The following is a 19,503-nucleotide window of genomic DNA, read 5'->3' as shown; positions in this document are numbered from 1 at the left end:
TTCTTTTATATTCTCAATGTTGTCTCCAAATATTCTTGTGTGTGTGTATCTCGATTGTGCCATTCCATGGACACACTGTCTTCTCTTGTTCTCTGAATACATTAAAGACATGAATGTGTTTTCTCCTCGCCTCACAGACCATTCCCTCCAAGGAGATTTTGTTTTGATATCCAACCTTCATCTTGGAGGCTCTTTTCAGATGTTTGGCAATCCTTGGTTCACTGCTCCTATTTAAGAGTAGATGTTCTAGAAACTGAGCACCTGGAGGCTTTTGAAGACTAGGTTTGTTCCACTGGTTGGCTTATTTCCTGAGGAGTTTCTAATGTCTCTGAAGCTGGTTAGACCCCTGCAGAAGGAACTATCAATCTCCTGCCTAGAGAACATATATATGCTTGCCAACTAACAAATTTATGCGGTTGTCTCCTGTTTTCTTTGTTCTTATAAGTTGAAAAGCTTTTAGTTTTTTTGTTCTCAGCACCACACTCACCCAGTGAGCAAACCGGCCATCCCTATATGGGATCCGAACCCGTGGCCTTGGTAGTATCAGCACCGCACTCTCCCGAGTGAGCCACGGGCTGGCCCAAAAATTTCTTACTGTGATTCTAGCATGGTTTCTGCGAGAAATCAAAATAAAGACATACGTTTAGTCCATCCAATTGCCAGAAGCTCCCCACCCTGTTTCCGCCTGGTGTAGCCAATGTCTGGCCTCACTGAAACTGACCAGCTTATGGCACCACCAGCTTCCACAGCAACAGTGAAAGGATCACCTTAACCTCACTCGGTCTCCTTACTGCAGTGGATGCAGAGTGCCACCTTTTCTCAAGCTCATCCTCTCTTGAATCCAGTCACAGTCATCATTGAGGCTGTCCCTCTGGAGACAGCTGTCACTCTTCTTCACAAAACCCTCCCCCTTTTGGCACCCCAAGCCTCGTACCCCTCAGGCTCGCTCCTCAGACCTCTGCTCTTCTCATTCTCCACACTCTCCTAGGATGAATTCATCAAAACCCTTAAACTTAACCTCCCTAAATACCACTTACATACTGGTAACTCTCAAATCTCTATCTCCAGCCCCAGGCTCCTTGATGAAGTACAGACCTGTTTACCCAATAGCCTCTTGGAAAAGTCTACTTGGATTTTTCATGAGCACCCCCAAACTCATCATTGTTCTTACACACACACCCATTGCATCTCCGATTTTCCCTGTCTTGATGAGGAAACCCTGATCTACCTGGAGAACCAGCCAGGAAATGGGAAGTTGTGCTGAGACTGTCACCGAGTCACCAGCCTCATCCAAGCACTCTCTGGGTCCTACTGATTCTACCTTCTTACATCAAGAGCAGAAGTTCTCAAAGTTTATTTGGTGTGCATCAGAGCTGGTTGCAGGGCTTGGTAAATACCAATTGCTGGGCCTTGACCCCAGGGTTTCTGACCTGTAGGTCTGGGCTGGGGACGGAAATTCTGTATTTCTAACAGGTTCCCAGGTGATGCTGACACTGCTTGTCTGGGGACCACCCTTCCAGAACCACTAATCTGTGCGTCTGCTCCCTCCTCACCAGTCCCACCGCAATCGCCTTGGCCCCCAGCCCATTAGCTGTCATTTTTTGCTAAGATTACAACTATTAGCCTTTTAATTTATCTAACCTTCTCAAAACATCCTCCAAACTACAACTGGGATGATTTCCTAAAAAGAAGATCTGACGTCCAGAGATCCTGGACTCTGCCTGATTGACACGGCACGGGTACTAATACGGTAACGTCTTTGGGTGGTGCAGGTCAACCCCTCCACCTGCCACCAGCATCCTGAAACTGCTGAGTGAGGAAAATGTCAGATACCAGGCCCACATACATCTGAGTGACGTGAGTGCTTCTGTAAGGCCATTTCTGCAAGAATGCACAACTATTAAACATCCACCAGGAACCCCCAAACACAGCGAACCAGGACCAACTTCCCATCTCTCCTCTGCCAGCTCCCCATCCCTCCAGGTGGCTAGTCACCTCTGCTTCCCTTCTCAGTGTTTTTGACCTTCAGCTGTACCTGCAGGAAACACACAAAGTGTAACTACTGTCACTGTGTACTTGTCTTTTTAAGCATTATGTCACCTCCCTGTTTAAACTGTGAGCCCCACAATGACAAAGGCAGACACTACGTCTTATACATGGGTAACTGCACACACAGTCTCATTTTTGATGAGCCAATTATCCCCCTAGGCCTGAAGTCTCATACTCTGCTTGGTGTATCATCAGGTGAATGGTGACTGAGTTTTTAAAAAAAACAAATGGGAAAAAGAAAAAGTTGGAGAAGTTCAAATACAACAGTGCTGAAGCCAGACATCACACAGCAATGGGCCAGTTCTGCAATGCCTGTTTAATTGAAACCTTGTAATAAAAGTTCAAATACATAAAATGATTTTTTATCAAAAGAACATCCCCACTTCCCTGACCTCGCACAGGGAGGACAGGAAGTGGAAAGTGGCCGTGTGTGGGGACAGAGGGATGGCAGGTCCAACTCTGGCTGGTTTCTTCTTCAGAGAAGGCTCTGTGCATGGGCTCGGTGCCCTGTGAATGGGAGCCCACTGCATGCCAGCTTCCCCAGCTGGAGTCCGCAGCAGCCGCCCTGCGCCATGCAGAGTGCTGCTCGACCTCAGAAGACCAGGAAGAGCAGGGCTTCGTGTCTGGGCAGCACAATGTTCTCCACGGTGCGCTCCATGGCGCGCACCTGCTCCGGGGAGGCGGTCAGGAACGCCAAGGGCCCGATGCGCTGCTCCGCACACGAGTGGCAGAGGTAGCCGCCCTTGTTCTCCTTCCTGTTGCTCTGCAGTGACGGGTGAGAAAAGAGGTGAGCAGACGGTCACAGAACCAGATCTTCCACCAAAAAGCGCTGAATTACTGGCATAGCTGCCAAGGGACATTATGATTCTGAAGTCTATACACATGTGCAAACCCTCGAAGGTGACACTTCCCACAGCGCTCCCATCTAGGGCAGACCCTACTCTACCGACTTCCCCTAGAGCAGAGACCAGGACAAACTGACTAGCCAAGACAAACTAAACTGGGCCCTGCAGGTAAACAGTTCTCGTCCTAAGTGTCCAACCACAACCCAGTCTCCCCAACTGCAGGGCTGTAGCACACCCTGACTCCTGTCCACACTGTCCCAACAAATGAACAGGCCTCACAACTCTCAAACTTGCTCAGGAAGAACCCCTAATGCAGGACTACATGTCTCTCTCTCATCCCCCTCACTGACAGCCAGAAGAGCACACAGCGCACATGCAATGAGATGCACAAGACTGGATTAAATCACACAGATGGCAAGACCACATACGTAGGTGATGGGCAGCTTCCTCATGGTGAGGACGGTGTCTGCAGGGATGGCGTTGCTACACTGACCCACGCAACAGCATGCCACACCCGTCTTTAAAACGTCGCTGGTCAGCTCTGCTTGCAGGAAGTACTCCTAGGAAGAGAAGAGGGAGAGCATCACAGCAACACCTCTGCACATTCCACTTGGAAACGCTAACAGCTAAGGGGCTGCAAATACCTGCAGATACATCCTAAGTCCCAGAATGAGAAAAACACTGACTGCCCCATTTTTCCTTAGTTTCTCTAATTCTTCCTGCTTCCAAAGCTATTGGCAAGAGAGAATACACAAGACAGTCCAATAGCTTCTTGGTAAAATTGCTAGTTAAAAAAAAAAAAAGTTTAATGGACAAACATACAAAACTACTGCCTTACAGTATCTTAGTACTACTTGTGGATTTTATCAGGCTACTCCATCCCCAACTAACTCATTCAAAAATTTGTATATTCACTTTACAACCTAGGTAAGCTGAAACAGAGGGCCTTAAGAACACTGGCCTGAACCAACCCTGCACACATCCATCCCCATGCCACTGCTGGGCTAGAGGACAAATGACTTCACCTCTCTACGCCTCAGTTCTTCATCTACAGAATGCAGATAACATGGTACCTACTTCACACAGTTGCTGTGAGGAAGAAATACACAACACATGCCAGGTGCGTGTGCATGGCGCATAGTGCGCACCCACAGAAACGTTCATGACCTCCCAGACTGGGACCACCACAGGGACAGCTACCTCTGATGTGCTCTGCCCCTGAAGAGTTTCGGCATCGAGCAGGACCACAAATCCTTGCTGGCCAATAAATTATGACTTCATATTTTCTGAATCACAACTGGCTATTTATCTAATTTTTCACAATCTATCTATCACAATAAATCTAAAATGTCCCACATTTTGATTTATTTGGGTTTTTACTCTCGCAGCACCTGCCTACTTGTTATGGAAAAGAACAACAGAATATACTCGAACACTCAAGTTCCAACCAATGAGTACTGACAACTGATAGTGTGAAGTCCTTTCCAAAATAAAATTACAGATTTTGTTGAAGTCTCTTGGCCCATCATCTCTATTCCCTTCCCTGAGGCAACCAGTATCGAGAATTTCATGTGCATCTTTTCCGACCCCTTCTAAGACATTTTGCCTTTATGCATGTCTGAGAACATAAGGTGTGGTTTTACAGGTATTTGGTTACGTGAATGTTACATGCGTGGTTTCCTTCTCACCTAGGTCATTCCTCCCCAGTGCTCCATAGGCAGAGCTGTTGTATCACTCTCACAGTTTATAGCCTGCTCCCTTGGTGTGTATGCTCAGGTTGTTCCAAAATAATTCCAATGATGCAGCACTGGATATCCTTGTACGTTTCCCTGCCCCCTGCTCCAGGTTCTGCTGAGCTGGGGCTTTCCAATTTTTGGCCCATTTACTGTTACAATTCTATGTACATATACGCACATACACAAGAAACTGAAATGAAAGTTTCATAAAATACTATTTAACCTTACAGGCAAGGTACACTGATTTTAGACTTTATGCCATTTCACTTTTTTTTTTAGAGCTTATCATTACCCACTAAGTTAATTTCATATATAATTAATAAACTGCACCCTACACTTTGAAAAGCACTGCCACTCCAGAGCAGTGTGCAAACACTATGGCCTCATGAGCTTTAACAGTACTAAACATTAAGGGCTCCAAAGAGCTTTTGTGGATGTGAATTGTTAATCTTCACCATGTTAGAAATTTAAACTAGGAAATTTAAAAAATATTAATTCAATTAAAAACTAAACTCATTACATGTTAGCGTATTTTATTTAAAACCACTACATTTTCAAATAAAAATTTGGTGAGAAGAGTAGCATTACTTTACATTTTTGCAAATCTCTTTAATATCTAGCTTAATAGAAGCCAACAGGACTCTCATCCGTGCTTCTCTGTTCAAACTGTGTTGACATCACATGTCAGGTGGCCTCTGGGGACTCCACTGCACACTTGTGAGAGCGTTAGTGCAAAAAGTACAAGACACATCCTGGTACCCTAAAAACAGTGACTGTTACATGTATAATATGTACTATAAACAGGTGTCATGTTACATGGAAAATACATATGTACCACAAACACAGTACATATTATATATATTACATGTACAATATGTACTGTGAACAGTGTGTTGCATGTATAACACACTGTGGTCAGTGTTACCTGTATAACACGTACTGTGAATACAGTGTATGCTTCATATATAACATGTACCATGAAGTGTGCATCATGTATAACATGCACTGTGAACACTATGTGTAATGTATAACATTCACCATGAAGTGTTACATGCATGAAGTACTACGAACTCAGTGCATGTTATGTACATGACATGCACTATGAACAGTGTTACATGTATAACGTGTACTACGAATTTTTTGTTACATACAAGAACTATGAACAGTGTTTACATGACATGTACTATGAACACAGTGTACGTTACATACATGACGTGTATACTATGAACAAAGTTTGACCTTGTGGAACCCTGGAGGGTAAATCTGATTGCATAAAATCGTGTAACTTCAATGTGATAAATAGCTAACATTAACTTAATCTGTAAAAAACATCCTTTGAGTTGCAGTTACTGACGTTATGCCTGTTTCAGATAGAGAAACTGAGGCACAGAGTGGGCAAGTAGCGTGCCCAGCAATTCACAATGGTGTGAGTGGAAGGACTGGGAGGAGGGCCAGGCTGCTGTGGGCTGTGCTCTTTGCCCGACCAGCCAGAGCGGGGGTACTTCTTTCCTCTATTCAGCACACACCTGCTGAGTGTCTGTATCGGGCACCACTCTGAGGTCGTGCTAGTGACTTTGGGATGGAGAATCTAAGTTTCTGCAAGGCTCAGAAACTGTCTTTGAGCAACTAGAATAACGCTACGCCACTTAATACCTCAGAGATGTAATGATTGCCTTCACCTCCTCAAAACTTAAAGAAACGGGCCGGCCCGTGGCTCACTCGGGAGAGTGCGGTGCTGATAACACCAAGGCCATGGGTTCGGATCCCATATAGGGATGGCCAGTTAGCTCACTGGGTGAGCGTGGTACTGACAACACCAAATCAAGGGTTAAGATCCCCTTACCGGTCATCTTTAAAAAAAAAAAAAAAAACTTAAAGAAATAAAGGAACAAAAAGGCTTTGGTGATTTGACTGGCTGGTCTAAGGGGAGTCAGAGAAAAAGGAGGCTGTCCGACCACTGTTGGTTACAGGGGAGACCAGGATGGCTTCTCACTCTAGGGAGCAGGGAACACTGGCTTGCTTTCTGTCTCCACCACCACTATGCCTGACTCCATCACTCTTGACACAGTTGCACAGAGTCACACGTGTGTCCCTCACCTGCCCCCCAGAGTCTCTGCCATCCTTTATAGCTTTCCTTTCCGAGCAGAGGCTGGAGTCAGCCACTTGTGAAGCAGGGATGTCCCCAAATTGACTCACAGGCTTCGAAAAGAAAAAGCAGAAGCACCCGCCACACACCAGGCCTTTCAGACTTAAACATCTGTTCCCACAAACAGGCGCCTTCTCCAGGCTTCCTGAGCGCCCTGTGGGCACGCAGATGTTTCCCAGCCCAGTCTCAGTGAGGGGAGTATCTCTCCAGATGATGTGCGCTTTTCTTCTATGGTGAAAACTCATTTCATAAAACGTATGTGGTAACCAACTAACAAACTTACCATTAACTTTAAAATGGCCTTTTAAACTCTTCTACAATATAACTGGTCAGACTCTAAAGTGACACAATCTCTGTGAAGAGTTTGGCAATATCTAGAAAAATCTCATTTGCATTTACCTTCACCCAGCAGTTCCACTTCTAGAAATGTGTTCCCAGGGTGCGCTGGCAAAAGTAGAAAATAACTAGTGTATACAATTATGCATTGCAACCTGATTACTGAAAGCAAAAGATCAGAAGCAACCCAGCGTCCATCAGTGAGGGACTGCATACATCACAGCACGTGGACACAGAATACAATTCAGCCGTACAAGAGAGCACTTCAGGAACCGATAGACTGTGACTCCCATACGTACCTCTAGGTGACAAAGCAAGGTGCACAATAGCATATAGAGAATGCTACCTTTTGTGAACAGAACATGAAATACATACAAGTTTGCTAATATTTGTGAAAAGAAATACTGAACAATAAATCAGTAGTTTTTAAAAACCAGCTACCAATGGCAGAGGGGGAGAATAGTCTGAAGGGGACAGGGATGAAAGGAGACTTCTTTTGCTGTAAGGTTTGACTTTGAAAACAGAAATAGGCTTTACACATTCAAAAGAGATAATTAAATCAAAAAGAAACAAAGCAATCCCGGTAGGGATTGTAAACAAACATATCTAACTATATTTAATTGGCAATAAAACCAGAGAAAAAAACTTATTTTAAGCAACTCCAGAACATGATATTGACTACACATCATTAGTGAAATATATGTTCAGGAGAAATGGAGCTGTTGGGAAATCTTAAATTCCAAGCAGTGTTTTATTAATAGTAATATCGAGGGCTGGCCAGTTAGCTCAGTTGGATTGAGCACAGTACTGATAGTAACACTAAGGTCAAGGCTTCCCATACCGGTACCTGCTGGCCAGCCACACACACACAAAAAAGTAACATTGGTATTATTTTCAACATTATTTTGAAATACATAGAATAGTATAAGTAAGTAATAAATACTATTAGGAACCAAAATTTTCAGTGTAAGAGAAAAAATTTAAGTGTAAAAGAAGTGAAATCCTATAATGTTAAATCTTTACTGGACTATAGAACTTCAATTCATGTGTTATGGGATGGGCTATGGGCTCTGACAGTGCAGCTCCAAAAAACAGGGAGAACAAGGAGAGCAGCGTAAAACTGCCTTGTGTAGTGCTCATGTTGTTAGTGGGGCACACTTGGTAAAACACTATGAAGCAAAGCGAGACAGTGCTGGTCCTAGCAGCCGGGAAGGTGGTCACTCCAGGAGGGAGAGAGAGGCGCTTTCCCTGGGGGCTGGCAGATCCCACCACCTGGCCTGGTGGACACCAACTGCAACATAATTTTAAACTAACTTATGCTGTTTTATATATTTGTGTAATGTTTAACAAATTTAAATTATAAATTGAGATAGGAATTATCAATATGTACTATTGATTTTTCTTTCTTTTCAAAAATCTGAATTTCCTAGCTCTGTCTGGTAAAAAGATGAACAATCTTAGCATCATTAAGAGGGCAACAGATAACCTGATATCATGCGCCTCCTGATGTGATGAGAAACACAGTCCTCTCACCCCCAATGCAGCATTCTGCCAAAAACGTTAAGCCTGAATCTAATCAAGTCTCTCTGGGCTAACTTCCAGTTACAGGAAACCCAGGGTAGGTAATGGCAGAACAAGTTATACAACCACACAAGGCAGCAAATCTAGAAAGTGGAACATTCTCTAGGACAAGTGACCTAGTTTCTGCAATAAGACAGGAGCATTAAAAAGGGGGGAAGAGAGGGTTCTGGACTTCTCCAAATTAAATAACTTAAGAGACTACCAACCAAATGTTTATTTGGATCCTGATTTGAACAAACCAGCTGTAAAAGAGGTATTTCTGAGACAATCATAAAAGTATGATTACGGACTGGGCAGTAGAGGCCACATGTTATTAAAAATTTTATAAATATGAAAATGGCACTGTGGTTATGAGGAAAAAAGGTCCATAGTTTTAGAAAAAAGTACTCCAAATATATATAGGGGAGATTTGTTTACAATTGTTGAATACACTGTCTTCTCTACTTTTTAATGTCTCAAAGTTTTCATAAGTTAAAAAAAAAATCCTATGTTATAAAATGACCCAGTGCTCTATAATACCCCCAATTAAAAGTCACCACTCGACAACGTGGTTTTGTTATATGTCTAACCACTAGCGTAACACTAATTCTATGAGAAAACCATACTACAGGTTTTAAAAAAATACTTGCGATAAAACTTCATATACAAATTCGTGTAACAGGTACCAGCTGTTTGTACATAAAGATGATTCTGCTTAACTCCTTGGGGTATTGGTTTACAGATTAAGGGAAGTCACACTTATCTCTAAACCAGAGGTCAGCAATCTACAAGTGGGCCAAATCCAGACCAGTGCCTGTTTCTGTAAATAAAGTTTTATTGGAACAAAACCACACTCATTCGTTAACATACACTCATGGCTGCTCTTGTGCTACAACGGCAGAGTTGAGTAGCTGCAGAGATCACACGACCTGGAAAGCCTAAAATATTTTTTTTCTTTAGAAATAATTTATTTTGATCACAAAATACAGGGAAAGAGAGAGTGCAGTGCCTGTAACCCCTGGTTGCATATCTTCCCAGCCTGTGTGTGTATAAATACCCTTTGTACAACACTGGGTTTACACCATCCCCACAAGCCTTTTCTCTCATTCTGAGAGCTGCAGCTCACTTTTGCAAATACTGAAACTGAATTTACGGAAAGGACTTCTTAAACAGGAGAAGTACCTAAGGTCCTTTCTTTGTCCCCAACTCCCTAAGTCCCAAGCTGCCTGGACAGCTGTTCCTAGGTCCCCCACATCCCAGGGAGGTGATGGAGGAAGGGTAGGCCAAACCAAGCATGAGAAATAAAGTTTTCATCGGGCTCACACCAGGAGTCCATGGGTCTTGAGGACCTCTGTGTATTTGTCAATTTTCTTCTCCACGTTCTTTTTAGCTTGTGAGTTGTTTTTTCTTTGGATCTTGGCCTTTTCCTTCCTCTTCTCCTCCAGAGTAGCTGTCACTGCCTGGTACTTCCAGCCAACATCAGGAGCCAGGTGTCCCAGGTAGGCAAACTTTCTTGTAGACTTCAGATGCATAACCCTGAGAACAGTAGAAACCACCACCTGCTTTTTCTTGTCATAGGCGGTGGGATCCTATCAAACACCTTGAAGTGGTCCAGGGCAGCCTGGCCCCGCTTTGTCTTGTACAGCAGCATGCTTCGCATGGTCTGCCAAACGATGCAGCCAGGGGCTGGGAAGTGGTAGGGGCCACGGGATGGGTTGATGTTTATCCACTTGGGAGAAAGGCCAGGTACTTTAACTTCTTTCTGTAGAAATTGGCAGAATGTTGATGCTCTCACAACGCACAACCACCACCTTCCAGCCCAGTAGTAGCTGCTTGGCCATGATTGTGGCTACGCGGCCCAGGAGGTGACCTCGGCCATCAAGTACCAGGATCTGCCCCTTGGCTGTCTTCGGCAGCCACCTGACTAAAATATTTACTATCTGGGGATTTACAGAAAAATTTTGCTGGTGACCAAAGCAACAGGAAAGACGCAATCAAAGAAAAAAAAACAGCTTCAGTTCTAAGTTCTGATGCTTAAGCTGTCACACTTGGTGAGGCCCCAGGTGAAAAACTGCTTTGGGAAAAAAAGCATCTGATTTCAAATTCCAGAGACATTCTATGGCCAAATAAGCCTGTCTCTGAGATGCTTAGAGGAAAAATGACAAGGAGACATGAAAGGTAAAAGTGATAAAAATGCAAGCTAATCAGTCTTATATAAGAAGCTTTTGCCGTTATAATGAGTCACACAAAATATTTATTTTCAAAGTTTCTCCCTTTTCAGCTCTGATACTATCTTCCTCAAAAATGTGAAGAGATATTGTTTGTTTACTTATCTGCTGTCCATCTCTTCATGTAGATGTAGGCTCTATGAGGGCAGAAATTTTTCTTGCCCACAATTATAACCCCCATGCCCAGAAAGGTGCTTGGCTCAATAAATATACTAAAAAGTGGTCACTGCCCAACCTCCCTCCCCACAACACCCCGGCTCAAGGCCACTGGCAGCAATGTTTAGCCGCCACAGCTCCTCACACGCCTCACCTCCTGGAGGCAACACTCTGAATAAATCATCCTGCTATACAAAATCTTCTATGTTTTGAAGATAGCTAGGGAAGAAAGAGTATTTATATTAACCTTTACACTTAAGTTTTAGGTTTTAGGATTAAGAATCTTTGGTTCAGGAAAAGACGAACTAAGTAGCTAACTATTAGCTCAAATTTCCATTCTAGTTTCCAACAGGGATGAAAAGACTACATGGTTTATATTCCGGCCCATGAAAGACAGAAGAGAGAAATAAGTAAAGAGAGTGGGGAGAAGGTTGTTTTGTGGGGTAAACAGTGAGAGCTTATTAGCTCCCTCTCCTGCATCTCGCCAGTGACAAAAGCCAGGTGCCTGAACACTTATTTCCCTCTGGCAAGGACATGTTCTTTTGGAAAAGACTACCAGTGGCAGCAGCAGCAGCAGGACTGGGGGGTGCGGGGGGGTGGAAACATACTTGCAGTTTTTTTCCCTTAGAATGTTGGAAACTGAGTGAGGGAGAAATTAAAAAGTACATAAACACAGCTGTTACTTTACACAGACCCTTTTCAAGTGAACTAGGAAAGATTTTAGGAAGCAACTACACTTCTGGTTCCTTCGATTAGAACACTTCCTGCACTAGTGATCAGCCTATATGTTCACGCAGCCCTTCTCTTCCAAACCAGGGGTCCTGATCCAAAGGCGTGAAGGTCTACAGGCTGATCCCTTACTCCCACCAAATAAAATACAAACATTGTCAAATTAACTCATGCTACCCATTCCTCTTACCCCAGCCAAAGTCAAAATGTTTTCCAACGATTTGGTCATGATGAGACGCTTCTTGGCACGAGTTACTGCCACATACAGTAAATTCCACTCATCCTCAGAAAACGATTCTAAAAAAATGGTAAAAAAAACCAACTCGAAGCCTGTTTACAAAACAGAAACTTATGTTCCCATCTAAATGTTTACCACTCTTCACCCATCCCCCCAAGAAAACCACCTAAGATTTGCTGACTGTATATACAAAATTTTCCTACAAATGCCAACTCCAAAGACAAATTAAAAACCTAGCAGACTAGTGGCACAGAATACGGGGTTTTATTTAGCCCTGCTATGGTAAATCCTGGGAATGTGCTCATTGGTTATTCAACACCTGCAATGTGCCAGATGGATATTTACATTCATTATCCCAGTTCTCCTCACAAAAAGCCCGTGAGACAGACGAGGAAACAGGTTTACAGAGGTTAACTCCTTCACAAAAACAAGGCCACGGCTAATCAAGGCCCAGGAGCTGGTCCCAAGTCTACTCGTCTCCAAAGCCCACACTCTTTCCGTTTCCTTACACTGTCTCGCTGGACTGAGTCCAATCTGGAAATGTCCTACTTTGTCACAGGACAAGGGAAGAAAAGCACCACAGAAGTCTTTACTGCCCACTGCCACCTCTCATCTCCCAGTCACAACACCTAGTGCCATGGCAGCACCCCAGTGAAGAGCAGCTGACCTGTGAGTGTAGCACCAGCCACTGAACTGTGTTCTGTAAATGGGTGGGCTCTGTGATCTCAATCATATCTCAGTAAAGGTGTTGCCAAAAAAAAAAAAAAAAAATTATGGAAACCAGTCGGGGAAAAAGGTAGTAATATAAAATAAACTTCTCCCCACAACAAAAGCAGCTGATCCCTCTCCATGGCCCCCTCCTTTCCTCACTCCACTCCAGTTTATGTTTAACCCCTGTGTTTCTCCTTCATTTTATGACCATATTCACCAGAGACAAGGAACGTTTAGTATTTATATTTTTGGCATTCCAAGGTATGCTATGTCCCAAATTCTGAATCCACAATTAACAGAGAGCATTTGTTAGTTTGTTTGTAGTTAAACTTCAAATGATTTTATTCCAAGATTTAAAATAAAATAGCACTGATGCTTAGAATTTAACAATCAGCCTTGAGTATACATTTATTAAAAAGCAGACAAATGTTAAAGAGTGCTTACTATTTCACCTTTTATGTTTTTCTAATCTCTTTAATAAAAAGAAGAGGAATTAATTTTTTAAAAAACACCTTGGTAAGTAGGTAAATTATATGTTTTAAAGCTTTTATGAGGCTGGGACACCGGATGTCTGATGGTGAAAAATACAAACCTAAAGAGCAGGTGCGTGTTAAAGAGGCCCCTAGAAGCATAACAGCCCTACAAGCAACAACGAGAGGGTGGACCCTGTAGAAGTTTGGTTTTTCTGAAAAACACAGTATAACAATCAAAAGTTTAGGACTAGGAGGTGCCTTCTATCTTCTACAAAAACCCTCCCAAGAGTCCACACCACCCACAAAAGTCAAGGCAGTCAAAAGGAAGCATGCCCGCCAACTCTCAACTGCTAAAATAAGAATGTCCTAGGAGCAACCAGTCTCCTTACCAACTCTGAAGTGGGGAAGCTGGGGAAGATTATGCCTGGCACAAGGCACTTTCACAAAATCGTCTAAAACATGCACAGTGTCAAACTCCAAGCCTTTGGCTTTGTGCACAGTGCCCAGAATGTACTCTAGAACAAAAACAGCACATGGTTAGGTGGGAATTTCATGGGGTAGACATGAGAGAAGGGAAACAAAGGTATGCTTCCTGCTGTACTCTTATACTCTAACTAATATGGCTCCTTGCCTCTTGGCAGCTTTCTGGGAAAAGTAGAAAAGAGGAAACTACAGTCAAAGGAAAAAGAAAAATGAAAAAAGTGAGGGGAAAAGAAGAAAATGAGCTGGAGAGTTAGTACCTCTCAGAATCAGACTGCAGAGGCCAAAGTGACTCTGCTCACCCCTATATCTTACACATGAAGGGACCGAGGCCCAGAGAGGGCTGTGTGGCTCACCCAGAGTTTCACGCAGCAGAGCTGGGACTAGAAAATCCTATTGTACTGGCTTGGAAGTAGAAGAGAAATAGAGAGCCCTGAGGAATAACAGGAGCTCTGCTCCCCTTCTTCTTCAATGACAAAGGCATCCTTGGCCACAGACACCTCAGACAGGTAAGAAATATCAAAAGACCTCCTGTTCCTTCTCTTGGTGGGAAGGTAAGAACCAACCACATTCCTTACCTGCGAAGTCCAGATCTTCTACGTGGCATCTCTGTATCCTCTGCACCAGCTCCGGAATCCTGACATTATACTTTTCGACTACTGCAATCTTGGCTTCCAGCTCTTTGTCCTCAGCAGCAGTCACGTACCTCTTAAAGCCACTAAAGCCTTCTTTGTGCACCCATCTTCTGATAAATTTGTCTTTAATGACGAGGTTTTCTAAGGAGAATACAGATGCAGGTGAATGTGACACAGGCTGCCCTAATAGTTGGTGGCAGCAACTGCACGTGTTTAACCACCAGTGTGACAGCGGAGGGTCTCACAGAGGGGACCCAGGTTCCAGTCCTGACTGCATTACTAACTTGCTGTGTGTCCCTGGGCAAGTCAACGCAATGGCCTCTCCATCTCCAACTGAGGATAAAGAACCTCACCTACTTCATAGGTATTTGAAATAGCATGGTCAACAGGAAAAAAAAGGCGCTATAGACATGTTAGGAGTTATCATCTGGGCCCACATGTAAGTCCATGTGAAAAGTTTGCCCAGGAAGACAGTAGGATGCGGGGCAAGACAACCTAAGGGACCAACATTAGAAAGAAATGGAGACTCCTGAGAGGAGGACCTGGAAAAGTCTGTCAGTACCTCTGCAAACAGGAGGCCGGAGGCACCCACTCTTTATGGGGAAAGAGCAACGGCAGCTCCCCCCGGTCCTGAAGGACAGTGGAACACTGACTTGGAACCGCCCACTTCTCTCCCATTCCTGCCCCAAGTGCTTCCTTGCACCGCACCGAGGCCAGGCGGGTACTCACGTTTCCTCCGTTCTTCCTCTGGCTGAAGAAGGATCCAAATATCAATGATTCTGTCCAATCCAAATGATTTAATCCCCTGAAAAAGTTTTTTGGTGGGATCTTTGTTTTTTTTGTTTCTTTTTTAATTGCTGTTGATTTAACAGAACAAAATAAAGCAAATGTAGGGATGGGATTTTGAGATGAGATGGTCTCTTGGAAACGGATCTCAAAATGCACCCAAAGCACAGAGAGTAAGCAAGCAACGCCATCACACCAAAGTGCCAGGCTGTACTGTGGCCCCAACACTCAGAACCATCAGATTTTACGTTTCGGCAAGATCTCGCTGTGCGTTGCTTCCTCGTCAATAAGAGGGAATGTAAAATGGTTGCAAAGAATCTAAACAATACCTGAGCACAAAGTGTCAAGTATGAATACTTACCACCGTTTCTCATGAGATAAGAACTAGAGAATGGCTCTAGGTCCAGACTATTCTATGTTTTAAAAGGTCAGCCTTAGAGGAGAGGACCTGATTGTGCCACAGGTTAGCCCCATTCTACATAAGAAGCATCTGCTGAGCCCTGGCTGTGGCTCAGCACACACAGGGCATAGGCTTAGCACAGAAGAGAGAGGTGACAAGGGCCCCACACTCTAAAAGCTTTTCGTATTCTGGGGAGGGGCACATAAAACAGTGACATAAAACAGAGACCACAATAAGACAGCATACATTATAATTCACAACCAGATAGGTAACCAAGTGCAGATGCATGCTACCAATGACAAGCATATGTAAGAGAGGGGAAGAGAGCCACTTACTTTATGTTATGCCCATCAGGGATGATATGCCAAAAACTATAATTCTCTTACAATATGAAAATGGCTAAGTTATGCTATATCCACTAGGTGAAATATTATAAAGTCATCAAAGTAGCAATGAAAGAAAATATGCTTATGTGTTGAGAGAAAAATGGCACACGTTTTGATGTACACTATAGTTGCAATTATGCAAAAAAATATACATCTATAAGGGCAAAGACAAAAATAATCAGTAGAAATGAGAATTATGTCAAATACTGGGATTATGATTTTTTCCCTTTTAATTTATGACATTTCTATAATATGGTTATATAATTTTCATAAATAAAAAACAGCTTTTGATTATGATTCACTGACTATATTTAGCGCACCCAGCACATAAGAGACCCTTGAAAATACTTTTCCATAAATGAATATCTTTTAGTCATATAACTGCTTCAGAATTAAAAATGCTGTAAACATGCCACTTAATTCTCCTAACTTCCCTATGAAACAGGTGAAGAAAAGGTACTAGCACTATCTAGAGATGGAGAGAATGAGGCACACAGAGTGGTGACTTGCCTCAAGCCACACAGAGTTAGTGACAGCCAGCACTAGAACCGAGACGCGTGAATCCATGTGTTGCCAGCTCCGCTGTTCTTACGCTAACAGACAACACATGACCAGAAAAGCCTAGGGCAGCCTTGGCCTCACAGACGTGGTCAAGGGTAAGAAAGGAATTCATTTTTTAAAGATGGAAAGAAAAGATCCTGAGTCCTTGCTGGGTCTGTCATCACAGGAATGCTTCACGAGCACAATCAGAACAGCCAGGGGTAAAAAAGACTTGGGTCACAGTGCAGCCTGATGGAAAGCATTAAACCCAAATGCTTTCTCGCATAATAATCCTAATTAAACTGAACATTTTGACTGGGGGTGTGTGTCTGCAACACTTCTGTGCATGAAGCAGTCAACAAAAACTTACTCTTACCCCAATCAAATGCACCCTCGAAGGAACCTCTCCTTCTGTCACCCGTACAGCCTCGTCAAACACATTGGCGTTGGTCCGGGACAATAGGGCCACCTGCCCCTTGGCATCCCCTCTAATGCCACCTTTGGGGAGAGAACACAAACTCTATGGCAAAGCAAAATACAGTGGAAAATTAAATTCCGTAACAAATGAAAGAGTAACTGAAAGCCTTACTTTGATGGTTTCCTCCGACCAAAGTCTTTTTCCTGACTCTCTTGCAGACGTCCAAGATAGTAGCTCCCACGTAAGCTATTTCCACACCAAATCTAAAACTCTTTTGAAAAACAAAAGGAGTTAGCAACCCGCCCAGATGTACGTGACTACATTTCTATCACTGCCAAGGCCTGGCCCTGCCAAACCCAATAAATTATCCCTGAGTCATCCCACGTGAAAGGGGATGTGGAAATTCCCTACGGTAGAACCACTTCTACCCAGACAAGATCTAGACATCAAAGAGTCACTGACGTCATCTCTAGGAATTATGAGTAGTATTTCCTATCTCGAAACCCTTGAGTGACCTCTTTTTCTTTATACCTTGCCTCCAAATCCAAACCTTGACAACTCTTCCATCATCCTATCTACACTGTCTGTTCCTACCACTGCTACCAGCTCAGCTCAGAAACTCTAACTTCATGCCTCTCCTCTGGGTCCCTTTATCTCCGTCTCCTCCCACTGTCAAACCATTCTAAAAAAGTGATGGGCTCACTTTCAAGATCCTTCACAATCTAGACAGTCTTTATTTTTCCATTATTGCTCAACACCAACAGTAAATTTTTCTTTTGTTTGTTTGTTTCTTTTTTTTTTTTTTTTTGTGGCTGACTGGTACAGGGATTGAACCCTGGACAGTGATGTTATCAGCATCATGCTCTAACCAACTGAGCTAACCGGCCAGCCTGTAAACTTTTCTTTAAAGCAAATCTACCTTTTTTTCCAAACCAAATCTAGCTAAGTTTAACTATACAAAAGACTAAGAGTGGATAGGGAGGATTTTTCCCCTTGCCTTTGAGATCTCTTTCAACATTAACACCACTGCCCTGCACAAGCCAGTCACGAGTACAGTCATCATTACCTGAGCTTCCCCTGTCCTTCCCCCGCCACGGCTTATGCTGTTTTCTATCAGCCTAGAAGTCCCCTTCACATATCAAATTCACTTCCCACCCTTCAAAAATAAGCCAAAGACCCATCTTCCTTGACCACTCCAGCTGCAAAGATACCATTCTTCACCAAACTCATGGCATGTACCGCCTCCTTCCATGCATTTATAACTTAACGTAATCAAGTATTATGTGCTTTGGTAATAGTAAAAAAACAGCCAAAAGAAAACTAGACTTCCAACAAATAGTACTTTTTTGCTATTAACCTGTTCCTAGTGTACCGTAACCCTAATTATAAAATATTCATGAGCCCATATTGAGATAGATGAATGAATAAATAAACAGTGGAGAAGAGATAAATCTCCTCTACAAAAGAATTCCAAATAACTTATGAAGATACTCCAACACTTATTCCTTGAGTGTGAGCTGAGTATAGGTGGTTCCCTCCAAGGCACACAGTATGGAAAGGGGGGACAAAGAGGAACTTTACGGTGGAGAAACCTGACAAATACCACTTTAGCCAGTTGATCAAGGTCAATCAACAGTGATAAAGCATCCTGATGACAAGAACCCTTAATACCATGTGACAAAAACAGCACTTCACCTCTGCCGCCTTCCTCTCCAAACCCTTAACTCTTGTCTAACTAGGAGAAAAAACATTAAACAAATTCCAGTACAGGGGCATCCTGCAAAATATATGACCAGTACTTCTCAAAACTGTCAAGGTCATCAAAAACAAGGAAAGTCTGAGAAACTGACACTGCCTACAAGAGAGCCTGAGAAGACACGACTAAATGTAACGTGGAACTCTGTAGTAGGAGGAGGCATTATTTAAAAAGTAAGGACATGTGAATAAACTGCAGACTTCAGTTTATAATAATGTATCAGTACTGGTTCATTAATCATGGTTAGTGTTCCACATCAATATAAAATGTAGAATAATAATAGGGAAACTGAGTATAGGGTATATGGGAACTGTCTGTACTATCTTAATTTTTCTGTAAATCTGAAACTGCTAAAAAAAAATGCCATCTATTAAAAAAACAAAACCACTCGGAGCTGACCACCCTAAATCACTACAGCGGAAAAGAACTCAAGGCTAGAGAGTCACAGGAGTCTACAGAACTTTCAAAAGCTAATATGACACAACACAGCTTACACTTTAATACAAATAACACATCCCACATCCTCTAACTGGAAGTCAGTTTCTTGAAAGGAGTGGTTCTCAAACCTCTGGTCCAAGGACCATTCACACTTTTAAAAATTACTAAAAGGTCTCCAAGCAGCTCATTTACATGAGTTGTAAATCTATATCTATCTATAGTTAGAAACCATACTAGAAACTTTAATTCACTTAAAAATAACAACAATAAACCCATTACCTGCTAGCAAAAAGAGCACATTTTTTGAAACATTACTTTATTTCCCAAAACAAGAAACACTTAGCAAGAAGAGTAACAGTGACATTTTTGCAGATCTCTTTAATGCCCAGCTTAGTGGGAGACAGCTGGCTTCTCATATCCGCATTGTCTGTTGTGATGCACTGCGCTGGCTGGAGTA

At 43.0% G+C, this 19,503-nt stretch overlaps 1 protein-coding gene across 6 annotated transcripts in view; it reads right to left on the bottom strand.

The window, feature by feature from the left end:
• Window positions 1-2,350: 2,350 nt before the first annotated feature.
• FBH1 (F-box DNA helicase 1) overlaps window positions 2,351-19,503 on the bottom strand; it is a 44,951-nt gene continuing 27,798 nt past the window's right edge. For 5 of the 6 annotated variants that reach the window (XM_063099878.1, XM_063099877.1, XM_063099879.1 and 2 more), the window contains 8 exons: window positions 17,024-17,123; window positions 16,811-16,932; window positions 15,052-15,127; window positions 14,266-14,463; window positions 13,597-13,722; window positions 11,976-12,082; window positions 3,323-3,454; window positions 2,351-2,812 (listed from right to left, as the gene is read on the bottom strand). In XM_063099878.1, coding sequence (XP_062955948.1) covers window positions 2,642-2,812; window positions 3,323-3,454; window positions 11,976-12,082; window positions 13,597-13,722; window positions 14,266-14,463; window positions 15,052-15,127; window positions 16,811-16,932; window positions 17,024-17,123 — 1,032 coding nt within the window. In that variant the 3' untranslated portion in view covers window positions 2,351-2,641. Of the gene's footprint in view, window positions 2,813-3,322; window positions 3,455-9,527; window positions 10,209-11,975; window positions 12,083-13,596; window positions 13,723-14,265; window positions 14,464-15,051; window positions 15,128-16,810; window positions 16,933-17,023; window positions 17,124-19,503 lie in introns of those variants that run through there. The other variant, XM_063099880.1, reaches the window with a different exon arrangement.

Source organism: Cynocephalus volans, chromosome 6 (genome assembly GCF_027409185.1).
Source record: "Cynocephalus volans isolate mCynVol1 chromosome 6, mCynVol1.pri, whole genome shotgun sequence".
NCBI classification, from domain to species: domain Eukaryota; kingdom Metazoa; phylum Chordata; class Mammalia; order Dermoptera; family Cynocephalidae; genus Cynocephalus; species Cynocephalus volans.
Note: the sequence above shows the minus strand (reverse complement) of the source record. Positions and strands in the feature narration are given on the sequence as shown.